Source organism: Pseudophryne corroboree, chromosome 3 (genome assembly GCF_028390025.1).
Source record: "Pseudophryne corroboree isolate aPseCor3 chromosome 3, aPseCor3.hap2, whole genome shotgun sequence".
Taxonomy (NCBI): domain Eukaryota; kingdom Metazoa; phylum Chordata; class Amphibia; order Anura; family Myobatrachidae; genus Pseudophryne; species Pseudophryne corroboree.
In genome coordinates, this window is record NC_086446.1 from 586,841,944 (window position 1) to 586,854,244 (window position 12,301).

The 12,301-nt window shown below is 40.5% G+C and overlaps 1 protein-coding gene across 2 annotated transcripts; it reads right to left on the minus strand.

Moving 5' to 3' along the window:
• Nucleotides 1-3,503: 3,503 nt before the first annotated feature.
• LOC135056370 (uncharacterized) lies at nucleotides 3,504-10,042 on the minus strand. 2 transcript variants are annotated; one of them, XM_063961444.1, is made up of 2 exons: nucleotides 7,083-10,042; nucleotides 3,504-6,984 (listed from the first exon to the last, which is right to left on the minus strand). In XM_063961444.1, exon 2 carries the CDS (start codon nucleotides 5,090-5,092, stop codon nucleotides 4,187-4,189), a length of 906 nt encoding a protein of 301 aa, XP_063817514.1. In that variant the 5' UTR covers nucleotides 5,093-6,984; nucleotides 7,083-10,042; the 3' UTR covers nucleotides 3,504-4,186. The 2 variants fall into 2 exon arrangements, with proteins under 2 accessions (XP_063817514.1, XP_063817515.1); XM_063961445.1 differs by having other exon boundaries at nucleotides 3,504-6,449; nucleotides 6,886-10,042.
• Between the last annotated feature and the right edge of the window lie 2,259 nt (nucleotides 10,043-12,301).

A 12,301-nucleotide genomic window follows, 5' to 3' on the forward strand; every position in this document is an offset into this window, starting at 1 on the left:
TTCATGTTAATTCAAACACATTCATATACATTTTGCAGTTACTTCCACTTTAAACAAAAGGGCGACTGAAATATTAGTTACTACAAGTACTAATAAAATGCATAATATTGTAAGGAGGGCACAGAAAGTTCACAAGAAAGGGAAATAACACATGTAGTCTATACTGTAGTTCAAGAACTTTAGAAAAAGTGAACTGAACATCTAAAAAATCTAAAAATGGTTTTGAGAAATATTCCCTTTCCTACCATTTTATGCAATACTATCAGAGTTCAATCAGATATCTCACTAAAGTAATAGGGATCAAAAAAGTTGAAAGTTTTTGGAGGGAATTGAGAGCACTTTAGCACAGTGTTAGGGTCTCCTGCCCTGTGCTGCCACGTCGTCATGGCAACCGGGAGACAAGTGCTAGTGGAGTAACCTGAGCGCAGCTGATACTCCGGTTCGGGTCTTTTGCTGTGCAGTGGTTATAGGCTCTGTGCACGGCAGGGGATCCGGTGCTGGTTTTTGTGCTCACAGTCTGTGAGGTCTGAGTGGGGCGTGGACAGCACCTGCTTTATAAGGCCTCTTTTCAGGGTAAGCAGATGCTGCTGAATCTCTGTTGGTTAGTCAGTTCATGAAAGTTAGCCAGTACTGTGTAGCTTTGTATTTGTTTGTTGCTTACTGCAAATAGGCCTGGGGATTTGGTATTACACTCTGCCAATCCAGACCTAGCAGTAAGACTGGAGTCAGTCGTTTAGCTTGCTGGGGTTCTGTTATTACTCTGTGAACTTAGCAAGTTTGCGGCTGTATTCTAACACTTGCCTGTCTAATCCTGTCTCACTGTGCTAGGTGTCAGGGGTCAGTTTAGTGGCAGTAAGCTTAAACCTGTGCACTGCAAGTGAGAATCAGGATTGTGGAGGCTCTCCTTGTGTCTATCATTCCATCTCTGACCAAGGAGTTTACTGCCACACCCGTTGGTAACCCTTTAGGGTTTTGCTGTTGCCCTTAGCAACAGCATTTCGGGTTCTCTACGTATTAAAACACAACATCTTGCTTTTTACATCTGAGCAGTTCTAATACAAGGGAGATACCCAGTTCCTTAGCCTCTGGGCTTCTCTGTTCACTGTGTGTGTATTTTGTTACCCTATCACCTTCTGTGTACGTTATGTCATATTCCCCAGTTTGTCTGTGAGTCCATTTGTTTTGCATAACAGTTCAAACACCAGTACATTCCTGCAGACACTGGAGTGCATAACAGTTCTGACACTAGTACTTTCCTGCAGGCACTGGTGTGCATAACACACAGGCAGAAATTAAGTTAATTCATAATAATTGATTCAATAAAAATCTGGTGCCCCACAGTTTTAATAGTGATTTTAAGATCAAATTGTTTTTATAATAGTTACTTATACAGTATTATAGGCACTTTAAGAGAAGAGAGGGCCCGTGTGTAGGCTCCAATCGGGCCCCCTCTTCTACGGCTGTGTAGTAGACTCTGGCATTGTACCAGAGTCTAATGCTCATACATAGGTCTCCAGGAACATGGCGCCTGCGCTGCATTCCCTGGGACATCTCTATTGCGCATGCGTGAATCACTGGTAAATGGCCACGATGGCCATTTTCCCAGTGGTTTCTTCAGCTCTGCTGCCAGCATCGGGCCTACGGAGCAGTAAGTATAATTAAATGATTGAAGGTTGTGCCGTGTGGGGGCCTCCCTGGCACAAGGGCCCGTGTGCACCACACACACTTTACACCCATTATAGATGCGTCAGTGTATAGTATATAACATTCTATTTTATTTACACATCGACCAGTTTTTATATGTATTTTTTATCCATTTTTTTTACATTATTGATTGAATCTACAATTTTATACATTATTGGTGGATTTAATATGCACTAATATTTATATTTTTAGGTAAGTGCAGAGCATGTATGATTTTTTATTTAAATGGTGTGATCACATACCTAAAGCACTGCCATGGATTAAAGCCTATTGTTTATAGAAAATGTTGTGGTCACACCTTCTCTTGCACCCCATTTTTCCATATGTAAGCCAGTTCTTGTCAGATAATTCCCCATGTGATCATTAATTGGTATGCTTGGCTGGGGTTCTGTCTTTTTAAGCCAATGCGCTAGGCAGACCTAAACCCACAATAATACCCCTGTCAGACAGAGAAAAGAACCTGGTAATTTCCCGGCTCTTGAAGGGACGACCCGGGATTTTTTTTTCCTGTCTGAAAGGGTCAACACGGGACTGAGTTCCCGAGAATTCGACCCAGGTTTTTAACTGGGTTTTTCCCGGCTCTTACACGGGTTGCCGGCTGTCTGAAAGGGTCCGACCTGGTATTTTAGAAATGGGTCGCGGTTAACAGAGCTTATTGGCTAATCTGGCGGGGCACTGGCGATTGGCGCCTGAGGTCATAACTGTGCTGCAGGGAAGACGGAGGGAGACAGCATGGCGAGTTGGAAGGAGTAAGAGATCAGGGAGCTGCTTTCTGTTAGAGGGGAGGAGGAGATCCGGAAGTAGATCACTGGGACAGTGAAGGACGCCACAGTATACACCAACATTGCCAAGATACTTACCTCAAAGGGCATTGTGCGGACACAGCAGCAAGTAGTGAATAAATTGAAAGCTCTGCGCAAATATTACAACAAAGTTCACGACCACAACAGGAGGAAAAGTGATGCTGCTAGAATGGAGTGGCTTTACTACGATCAGTGCAATGAAGTATTTGGCAATTCTGCACTGGTTAATCCCATTGCCATTTCATCGTCCAGTTGTGCGTCCTCACAAAGCGCTACCCCAGAGAACAGCCAATCCATCCCACTGACGCCACCGATGCTGTATGATGACATCACTGAGATCAATGACACCGATCCGATGGCTTCTGTGGGGGACCCAGTCACCAATACTATCGAGGTTGATGCCAGCGGAAGCAGCACAGGGACTCCGGCTGGGACACCGACTTCTGCGCAGACTGAGGCGCCAAAGTTGCGTAGGAACAGTAAGTTGTTTTTGTTTTTTTAAACACACTTAAGATTTTGATTAGATTTAAAATCTAGTATGTAATATGGGCCGTATTCCACAATGATGTTGTTTGCACTTGTTATTTTTGAATGCTGCGTTACACATTCAGTTCCTGTCTGTTTCTGTATTTCAACAATATCAGAAGGCCACATTAGCTGTTGCACCATTTATCAGTAATAACGACTGCTAACAACATCATAGGCCACACCTACATGCTAATCGCACGAAGAAAGGATACATCTTGCATAGCATGCAGTGTTTGTACAATTGCGCACTTCCATAACTCACACGATATCTTTGTCCTGACCAATACTCAAAATGTATATGTTGCAGTGTGAAGCTAGTGCGCAGGATGAAGGCCTCAAGCACATATATGCTGACATCACTGCTATTTAATTTTCTAAAATTGTTGTTTACCCTCCATTTCTAGTCTTTGACGTACCTGAAATGATATGGTCATGTAAAATAATTGAAGAACAATGAAGTCTCTTTGGTAGATTTATTGCATTGTGAAGTTCACAGGGCTCACGATAAAAGAATATCATGAACTGCACATTGACACGTTGATTTCATCTTATATACTTTCATCATAGCATTACATGATCTACTCAAATTAACAAGCCAATCATATACATAGACCAATTACATTTCAAATATCAGAATATATTATAATTTATAAACTCCCCTTATGGGGGATTTCCAATTAATTAGCTCAGCATCTTGTGATTATGACTGTTACATTAAAAATATACTTTTACCTTCAACATACTTTAGACTTCCCTTTTCTATAGGATACTAGCTAACCACAGTCTATGAAATACTGTAAAGCTAGACTAACTTCCTTAATTGCTACTAAAATCAAAGTTTCTGCAAACATATAAGAATCTCATTTAAAGCAACAGTTTCTTTTAAGCAATAGACAAACTGACATCCAGCTTCCATTTTGTGTATTCACTTATCTATATCATTCCTCTCTCTGCCAATATACTTGGCACTCTAATACACAAATCAGAAGGTTCAATTTCACAATTTTTAATGAGGGTTAGGTAGACGCACAACATAGGAAAAAGGTAGGTTCACGGGGATGGGCCTGGCGCCAATGCTCACCGCACTGGACGGGAATCCCTGTTCTTTTTATAGGAACCTTCTGGTGTTGGCTAAGAGGGTGTTGACACAGTTAGGTGAAACTCGCTTGTATTTCATGTCTAACATACTCATCCTGATTCATTTCTACCCTGTTATCCAGTCCATAAGTAAAATTAACAAGCTGTGTACTTTCCCTACCTGCCTGATCCTCCTCTAAAGCCTGGTATATGGGCTCAGCTTCCTGGAGTTGTAAACTTTCATAAGATTTGCTCATGTCAGCATATACCACCTGTCTTTCCTGCTGCCCCTGACTTGTTCCCTGAGTCACCTGTTCTAGTGGAACCTCATCATCTACCACCACAATGGTCATTTCATGGTGCACTTTCAACCTTTTAAATCCTTTACCACATTGTACACAGACTACTGGTCCACACTTGATGGTAAGATATATGATTCCTACAATCAGTGCAGCAAACACAATGTACTGCAATACTCCAGAAAAAAGCTTTGCAATATTTCCTCCTAGCCATCCAAGTGGATCCCAACCTTCACTAGCACCTAACCTTATCATTTCCTGCTGCAACTCTCCCACCTTGCTCAGATGAGCACTTATTTCAGCTCTGTGATCTTCAATATAAGTACAACATTCTTGTCCTACCACTGCACACGTGCCCCCTTCTGCTGCCAACAGCTGATCCAGTGCCATCCTATTTTGTAAAGCCACTTTTCTTACTTGAGCCAGCTCTTCCACTGTCTGATTGATTGAAACTACCAATTCCCCTACCATCTGATCTAGTACCGTTAAGGTTTGGGACACAACTTTTTCCACCAAATAGATAGTGGACAGAGGAAACAAAGTTCCAGCCGTACGTTCAGCATCAGAAAATCTGAAAGATACATATCCTTTTTTTACTTCTCTTTTACTGAGATGTCTTAAATATGTCAGGTCACTTGGCACCAAGTCATGCTCTATAGGAATACTGAGGAGAGTACACATTGTCCTTTAGCACCTAAGGGAATCCATGAGTATGCCCATTTTCCACAAACCCAATACATACCCTTAGGCAGAGGCATTCCAAGTACTTTAGTGTAAATGAGTCCTATATATATCATAAAGTACCCTGTGTTATTACCATTGGCATCTCCACATGTGCTGTTATCAAGTGTACACCTTTTTCTGTAGTTGGTATAAAGTATCGTTAGGTGTTAATGCCCCATTTGCATCTATGGAATGCCAACAGGTTTTGAGGGTTTTTAGTGTACACTTTTTTGAACTTTGAACTACAAATGTGGCTCCAGTATAGTTAGTGTACCCTAGGTTTGGGCTTTTTACCTGTAATATTTTTTCCTTGTACACATATGGGTGGGACTTTTCATTAACACTTAAGCAGAATTCAGGTTTCCCTTTGGCTGCAGATACCTGCAGAGCGGGCGCATACAGCAAGCCTGCGTCTAAGACATCCAAATATGGGAAGTCTACTATATTCTGTACTTTAGGTGTCTTATTGGCACAACTTCGACTACCATTCTTTCGCTTATGGCAGGACCAATCTCTGTCTATCATGTCAGCTGTGCTTATGTAATGAGCCAGGAGGGGTATACCTGCATCTACACTGATGGGTAGGTGGGTACAAATCCAACATTTGCTTGTGTTGAGAGCCTTTGCAATTTTACTGTGCATTGCTATCATGGAATTACCTGTAAATTCTCCTCCATAATTATTCTTTTGTAAGGCCCTACACACACGTGTCTTGAATAACGCTTCATTGTAAGATGTTACATTACCTGTTTGACTGGTCACATTGTTAACAGACCCTGGAATGTATATACAACACTCAAGCACAATGAGTATGATTGTAATCAGACATGCCCATGAGAGAATGCACCCCCATAGTCCACGGTCTGGCCTTTGGCCTATCAGCATCATCCTGTTTAGCATTGTCTTTGTTGTCCTTTGATCTTCACAGTACTCTTCTAGGAGTTATGTACCCTCCACAGAGATACTGCGTTGGCAAGTGGCTCAAGGGATTATTATGCCCGAACCACTCACTTGCTGGTTTTACTGGTGAAGTGCAGAGGAGTCTTGGAGAATATTTTCCACATGTGCTGTCTCAGGAGGCGTGACTTTTCTGCAGTGGGTGGAGTGGATCCACGAAGTCTTCTCCTTTATCTTAACAGCAGTTGGGGTTGTCAACAAGACTTGATAAGGTCCTTCCCACCGGTCTGTCAGCGAGCCCGATCTCAGGAAATTTCTGACCATCACCTCATCACCAGGATGTAGATTATGACAAGCACCTTCCACAGGGATTGGTTGTGTGCTGGTCACAGTAGCTTGGATCTTCTTTAGCTGGTTGCTTAATGAAATAAGATAGTTCACAGTTAAATCATTTGTTTTACTGAGTTCATATGCGGGTGCAATAGCAACATTGGGCAATTTTCCAAACAGTATTTCATACGGAGAAATGTTCAACTCCCCCCTTGGTGTTGTTCTGATCGAGTGCAACACTAATGGCAAAGTTTCTGGCCACTGCAAGCTGGTTTCTTTACATATTTTGGCCAGCTTATTTTTAATAGTCCCGTTGCAATGTTCAATTTTGCTGCTGGTTGGCACATCTTTTTAAACACTAGTCCCATAAAATGTATGCCTTGGTTAGATTATATCACATATGCTATACCATATCACATATGGTATACCTATAAATTCCTGTACCAATTTCTGTGCTGGACTTGATGCTCTACCTAGCCACTGAACCTGTCTACACAAACCAATATATGCTAAAACATCCTAACCTTTGGAAGCTGAATGACATCAATTTGTATAACTTGGAAAGGACCAGTTGTCTGGGGAAGATGTGAAGGTATAGTCTTAACTGTTCTTCCAGCATTCCTCTGCAAGATGATGCAAGAAGCACAGTATTTGGTTGCAACTGATGCAAAACAAGGTGCATCCCAGTAAGTCTGAATCAGACTAATTATGGCCATCTTACCTGCATGGGTCAGTCCATGGGACATCTGTGCCAATGCTGGCAAGAGTGATTTTGGGGCAACAGTTTTACCTTCAGAGCTGTGCCACAAGCCTTCATTGCATTTTCCCTCTTTAGTCCTTTCCTGTAAATAACAAGCTTTTTGCATTTTGATTAATGTTTGTTCATTTAGTATACATATATCTTTAGTAAACATGTAAACATTTTTATTACAATTTATTTTCGTGCTGCTACCTTGGCAGTTATTATCAGCTTAGTCAGGGTATGTTAAGCAAGCACGAGGGGTTACACTTTCCTCCCTCCATTCCTCTCTCTGAAACCCATCAGTTTCATTAACCATTTGTAAAGTAGCAGACTTCAAAATATTACATTTGACCAGGGTAATGGTGGTAGAAATAATGAGTACCAGTTCCCATTCTGGTAGGCGTGCCACAGTGTCATGCCGAGTTTTCTGACAAGTTAGTAGAGCTGCTATTATTATTATTTTGCTTTGCAGGGATTTCTGTTAGCATGGTTTGCTATACAATATGAGGTGAAATTACATTATATGCCTTAATTAAAAACTAATATATTTTATTCTTCTCTGGAACTGTCCTGCCCAGCACGGTCTGCAGGTCAAATTAACAACGTATTATCTGCAGTTGGTTTCTACAGAATTAACAAACAATTTCAGCTCGACAGCGCAAGTATCCAGTTGATCAGACTGGACACCTGCCTGTTTCACGCTGAAACGGTCTATGTCTAGGGGTGGTACCTTTCTGTTGCCCACCCAGCCATATTACCAGTGACTTCAGCAACTTTAACTTGTTTCTAACTTTATTGAACACCAAGTTATCTTCATGGTGTACTGCTAAGGTTGTCAAATCCTCTGGGACTTGTGTGCGCCACAGTAGATCATTAATGGTCAACCAATTTTTGATATGCAATCTAAGACCCTCAACAAAAGCAATGGTCAACATTGTAAAAGGTTTCTTGTGATCAAATATCTCTTTTATTTGTCCATAATTTTGTACTTCTGGTTTGAACCTTACCCAATAATCTCTGGTATGTTTTCTCTGTAGGTCTCTGAGAAACATCTTTTCTTACTCTATTTGTATCCTGTGTGTTTGAAATGGATGTTTTCTCACCCTTCTTCTTTAGTGAGTGCCTTTTATTCTTCAGTTGTTAATAAACCAGTAAACAATTGTACCATATTACTATGTGTAAATGAATGTGTCTTATACAGCCGTACTAGCTTGATTAACTTACTTTGGCTTTCTCCTATAATGGTTAAATTTTTCTAGGGTCCAGGGCACATGGATTGACCATAACTTTCCCTCATCAGTAGTTACTACTCTTAGTGGAGCACGTAAAAGTGTTTGTTGCTGTGCTACCTTACTTCATGTAATTCCAGTTGCAGTCATGTTATCTGGGTGTATGTTGGCATAATTTGCACCCTTTTTTTTTTTTCCTTTCCCTTTTTAAGTGGAACACATTCATTGTCTTCATTTCTCTCTAAACAATGATATCTGTGCTAAATAGGCAGAAGGGGGAATATAACGAGATGTTTCTAGCCATAATGTATATACCTTCCATTCTTCAGCCTTTTTCCCTTAATTTAGTTAATTCTATCCACTTGTCTATGCTAAAGGTTCCTATGAATGATCTATCAAGGTATTTTGCATGCCATCTCCTGAGAAATTTCACAGCCACACTCCCATGTCTCTGATACATCACACTCGCTGGACTGCCGTGCGGGATCTCTAACATAGAAGAGCCCTTCGGTGTGGACATCTCTTGACCCATTGTAATGGCTAATCTTTATTTTACAGTCCAGCCTCAATGTCCAATACAATGGTAAACAGGGACGCTCCCCTTGTTTAGAGAGATATTACTCCACTTAGGAAACCTCACCACCTCGTCAGGTGCCACGGCTCTGAACAGGCACACGTGTTCCACACTCTGCTAAGCTTGGCCTTATAGTGTACAAGGTGCTTTTCACAGTGGGTGAGTATCCCTGATACTATCCAGCATAGGAGAGTTTAACCGGAGCCTCTCTCCTACCTGGGCCCTGTCCAGAATCTGCCGGCGTAAAGCCTCGGCCAATCACACTCATAATCACTCACAGACTTCACGCTTAATTTAGCAAGATATGGCAGGCAAAAGATCCCATAAAATCATTAAATATGATAATGACAGAAATTACAATCTTAACACTCTATACTAATCACTGCATCTGGTAATAAAATGCAGTTAAAATCATTTTGGTTCCATACTCACAATCTCCAAAAAGACTTCAAGGAGTTACAAGCCAACAATAACACACAAAGTCAGCAGACCGAGGCAGGGACACATGGAGCAGAAGTAAGATAACAGCTCTTACCTGTGGCCACTGTTGATTCAGGTGTCCCGGCTCCAGCCCACCTTCCTTCTTCGTGTGTCAATGTTGGGTTGATCTCGGTGGCACAGACCTCCAAAATGATATGGTCATGTAAAATAATTGAAGAACAATGAAGTCTCTTTGGTAGATTTATTGCATTGTGAAGTTCACAGGGCTCACGATAAAAGAATATCATGAACTGCACATTGACACGTTGATTTCATCTTATATACTTTCATCATAGCATTACATGATCTACTCAAATTAACAAGCCAATCATATACATAGACCAATTACATTTCAAATATCAGAATATATTATAATTTATAAACTCCCCTTATGGGGGATTTCCAATTAATTAGCTCAGCATCTTGTGATTATGACTGTTACATTAAAAATATACTTTTACCTTCAACATACTTTAGACTTCCCTTTTCTATAGGATACTAGCTAACCACAGTCTATGAAATACTGTAAAGCTAGACTAACTTCCTTAATTGCTACTAAAATCAAAGTTTCTGCAAACATATAAGAATCTCATTTAAAGCAACAGTTTCTTTTAAGCAATAGACAAACTGACATCCAGCTTCCATTTTGTGTATTCACTTATCTATATCAGAACGGAAGAAAAAAACTTCAAAGATGGAGCAAGCTACGCGCATAATGACAAGAATCCTAGTCAATCAGCTGCGAGATTCTGATGCTGAAATGCAGGCACAGGAGGATGCGCGATTACAACGCTTTTTTAACAACGAGAAAGAGTTACAGAATTAATTTCTCACGCAACTTGTGGGTATGTATGAACGCATTTCTAGGGAAAACAGAGATGCACAAATGTCCTTTCTTAACGGTCTGGTGTCTAGATTATACAATCCGCACCCTCCACACCCTTATCCAGTGTATACTCCTCACTATTCTGAGCGCCATTTTTCCAACTACCAGCATCATAGCAGAGGCATGCAGTTTATGGAAACAAACCCCTCAAATCCACCTACTGCTACTCCACATAATAGTCTAGATGGCACAGGGAATACTTCTCACTATGGCGCAGTGCCTAGTTATCTAGATTATCTAGATGGCACAGCAAATAATTTTTCACACGCCCCTGAACCCTGCACGTAGCAGTCCACATGCCAATAAGCAGACCTGTCCTGATGTTACAGTGCATAGCAGTCCACATGCCACTGTGCATGTTAGTCCAGACGGCATGGGTAATAATACTACACATGGCACTGTGTATACTTATCCAGATGGCACAGGGAATAATACTCCACATGGTACTGAGCATACTTATCCAGATGGCACTACTCACAACCGTCCACTGGGCAGCACTTCTTACAGACAGTTGTAAATACTTTTTTCTTCTTCTTTGATGTTTTCGCAAATGTTCATGTGTATTCAGCACTTTACAGGCCTGTCAATTGTCCGGCCCATACCTGGCCATTACCTCAGCCACTTATCTGGATAGGGGTGTAAGTTACGCTACATGTACAAGCATTATGCCCTCTCTTAATGTGCCTACAGTTGCAAATACTTTTTTCTTCTTCTTCTTTGATGTTTTTGCAAATGTTCATGTGTATTCAGCACTTTACAGGCCTGTCAATTGTCCGGCCCATACCTGGCCATTACCTCAGCCACTTATCTGGATAGGGGTGTAAGTTACGCTACATGTACAAGCATTATGCCCTCTCTTAATGTGCCTACAGTTGCAAATACTTTTTTCTTCTTCATCTTTGATGTTTTTGCAAATGTTCATGTGTATTCAGCACTTTACAGGCCTGTCAATTGTCCGGCCCATACCTGGCCATTACCTCAGCCACTTCTCCAGATAGGGTTGTAAGTTACGCTACATGTACAAGCATTATGCCCTCTATTTATGTGCCTACAGTTGCAAATACTCTTTTTTTCTTCTTCTTCTTCTTTGATGTTTTTGCAAATGTTCATGTGTATTCAGCACTTTACAGGCATGTCAATTGTCCGTCCCATGAAATAGAAAGATAATGAGAATCTGCGCAAACGTTAACGGTGCAGCTAAAATCTATAGTTCACAGTGCATATCCCTTTGCACCAAAAATTATAACAGATATAGTATAGAAGTTGAAAAATAGATCAAAGCGCTCCAATAACACCCAAGGTTATAAATGTACACCAAAAGGTGAAAAAATATACCAATAGCAGTACCGTGATATATAATGTCGATACACAATTATCAGACTTTGTAATTGATTTGTAGTTCCTTCACCTACAAGAGCTTTTTACGGCTCAAAAAGGGAATAGAAAAGAGAAAGTGCAATAGTGCAAATTATCTTTTATTACAATAAAGAATTTATTTGATCCATCTCATTTGTACCTAACGAAAATCAGTCACTGGCGTATAGATATCCTCATAGGCAATAACAGCAGCAGGGAGACACATACGCTTAAGGTGAAGGAACTACAAATCAATTACAAAGTCTGATAATTGTGTATCGACATTATATATCACGGTACTGCTATTGGTATATTTTTTCACCTTTTGGTGTACATTTATAACCTTGGGTGTTATTGGAGCGCTTTGATCTATTTTTCAACTTCTATACTATAATTGTCCGTCCCATACCTGGCCATTTCCTACACAAATTATGCCTTCTATTTATGTGTCTAATGTCTACACACATTATGGCCTATTTATGTTCAAAATGTAAGAAGTACTTTAAACTGAAAAGATGTTATATTTAATAAGATACATGTGAGGTAACATGTACATAACTTTTTTTAAACAATAAAACCAAAACTTTTTGAAAAAAAACAATAAAAATAAATGTTTACCAATATATCTGTGTCCTCTACTGTTTCATAGTAGTTAAGTTAGCAGTGAGGGTGT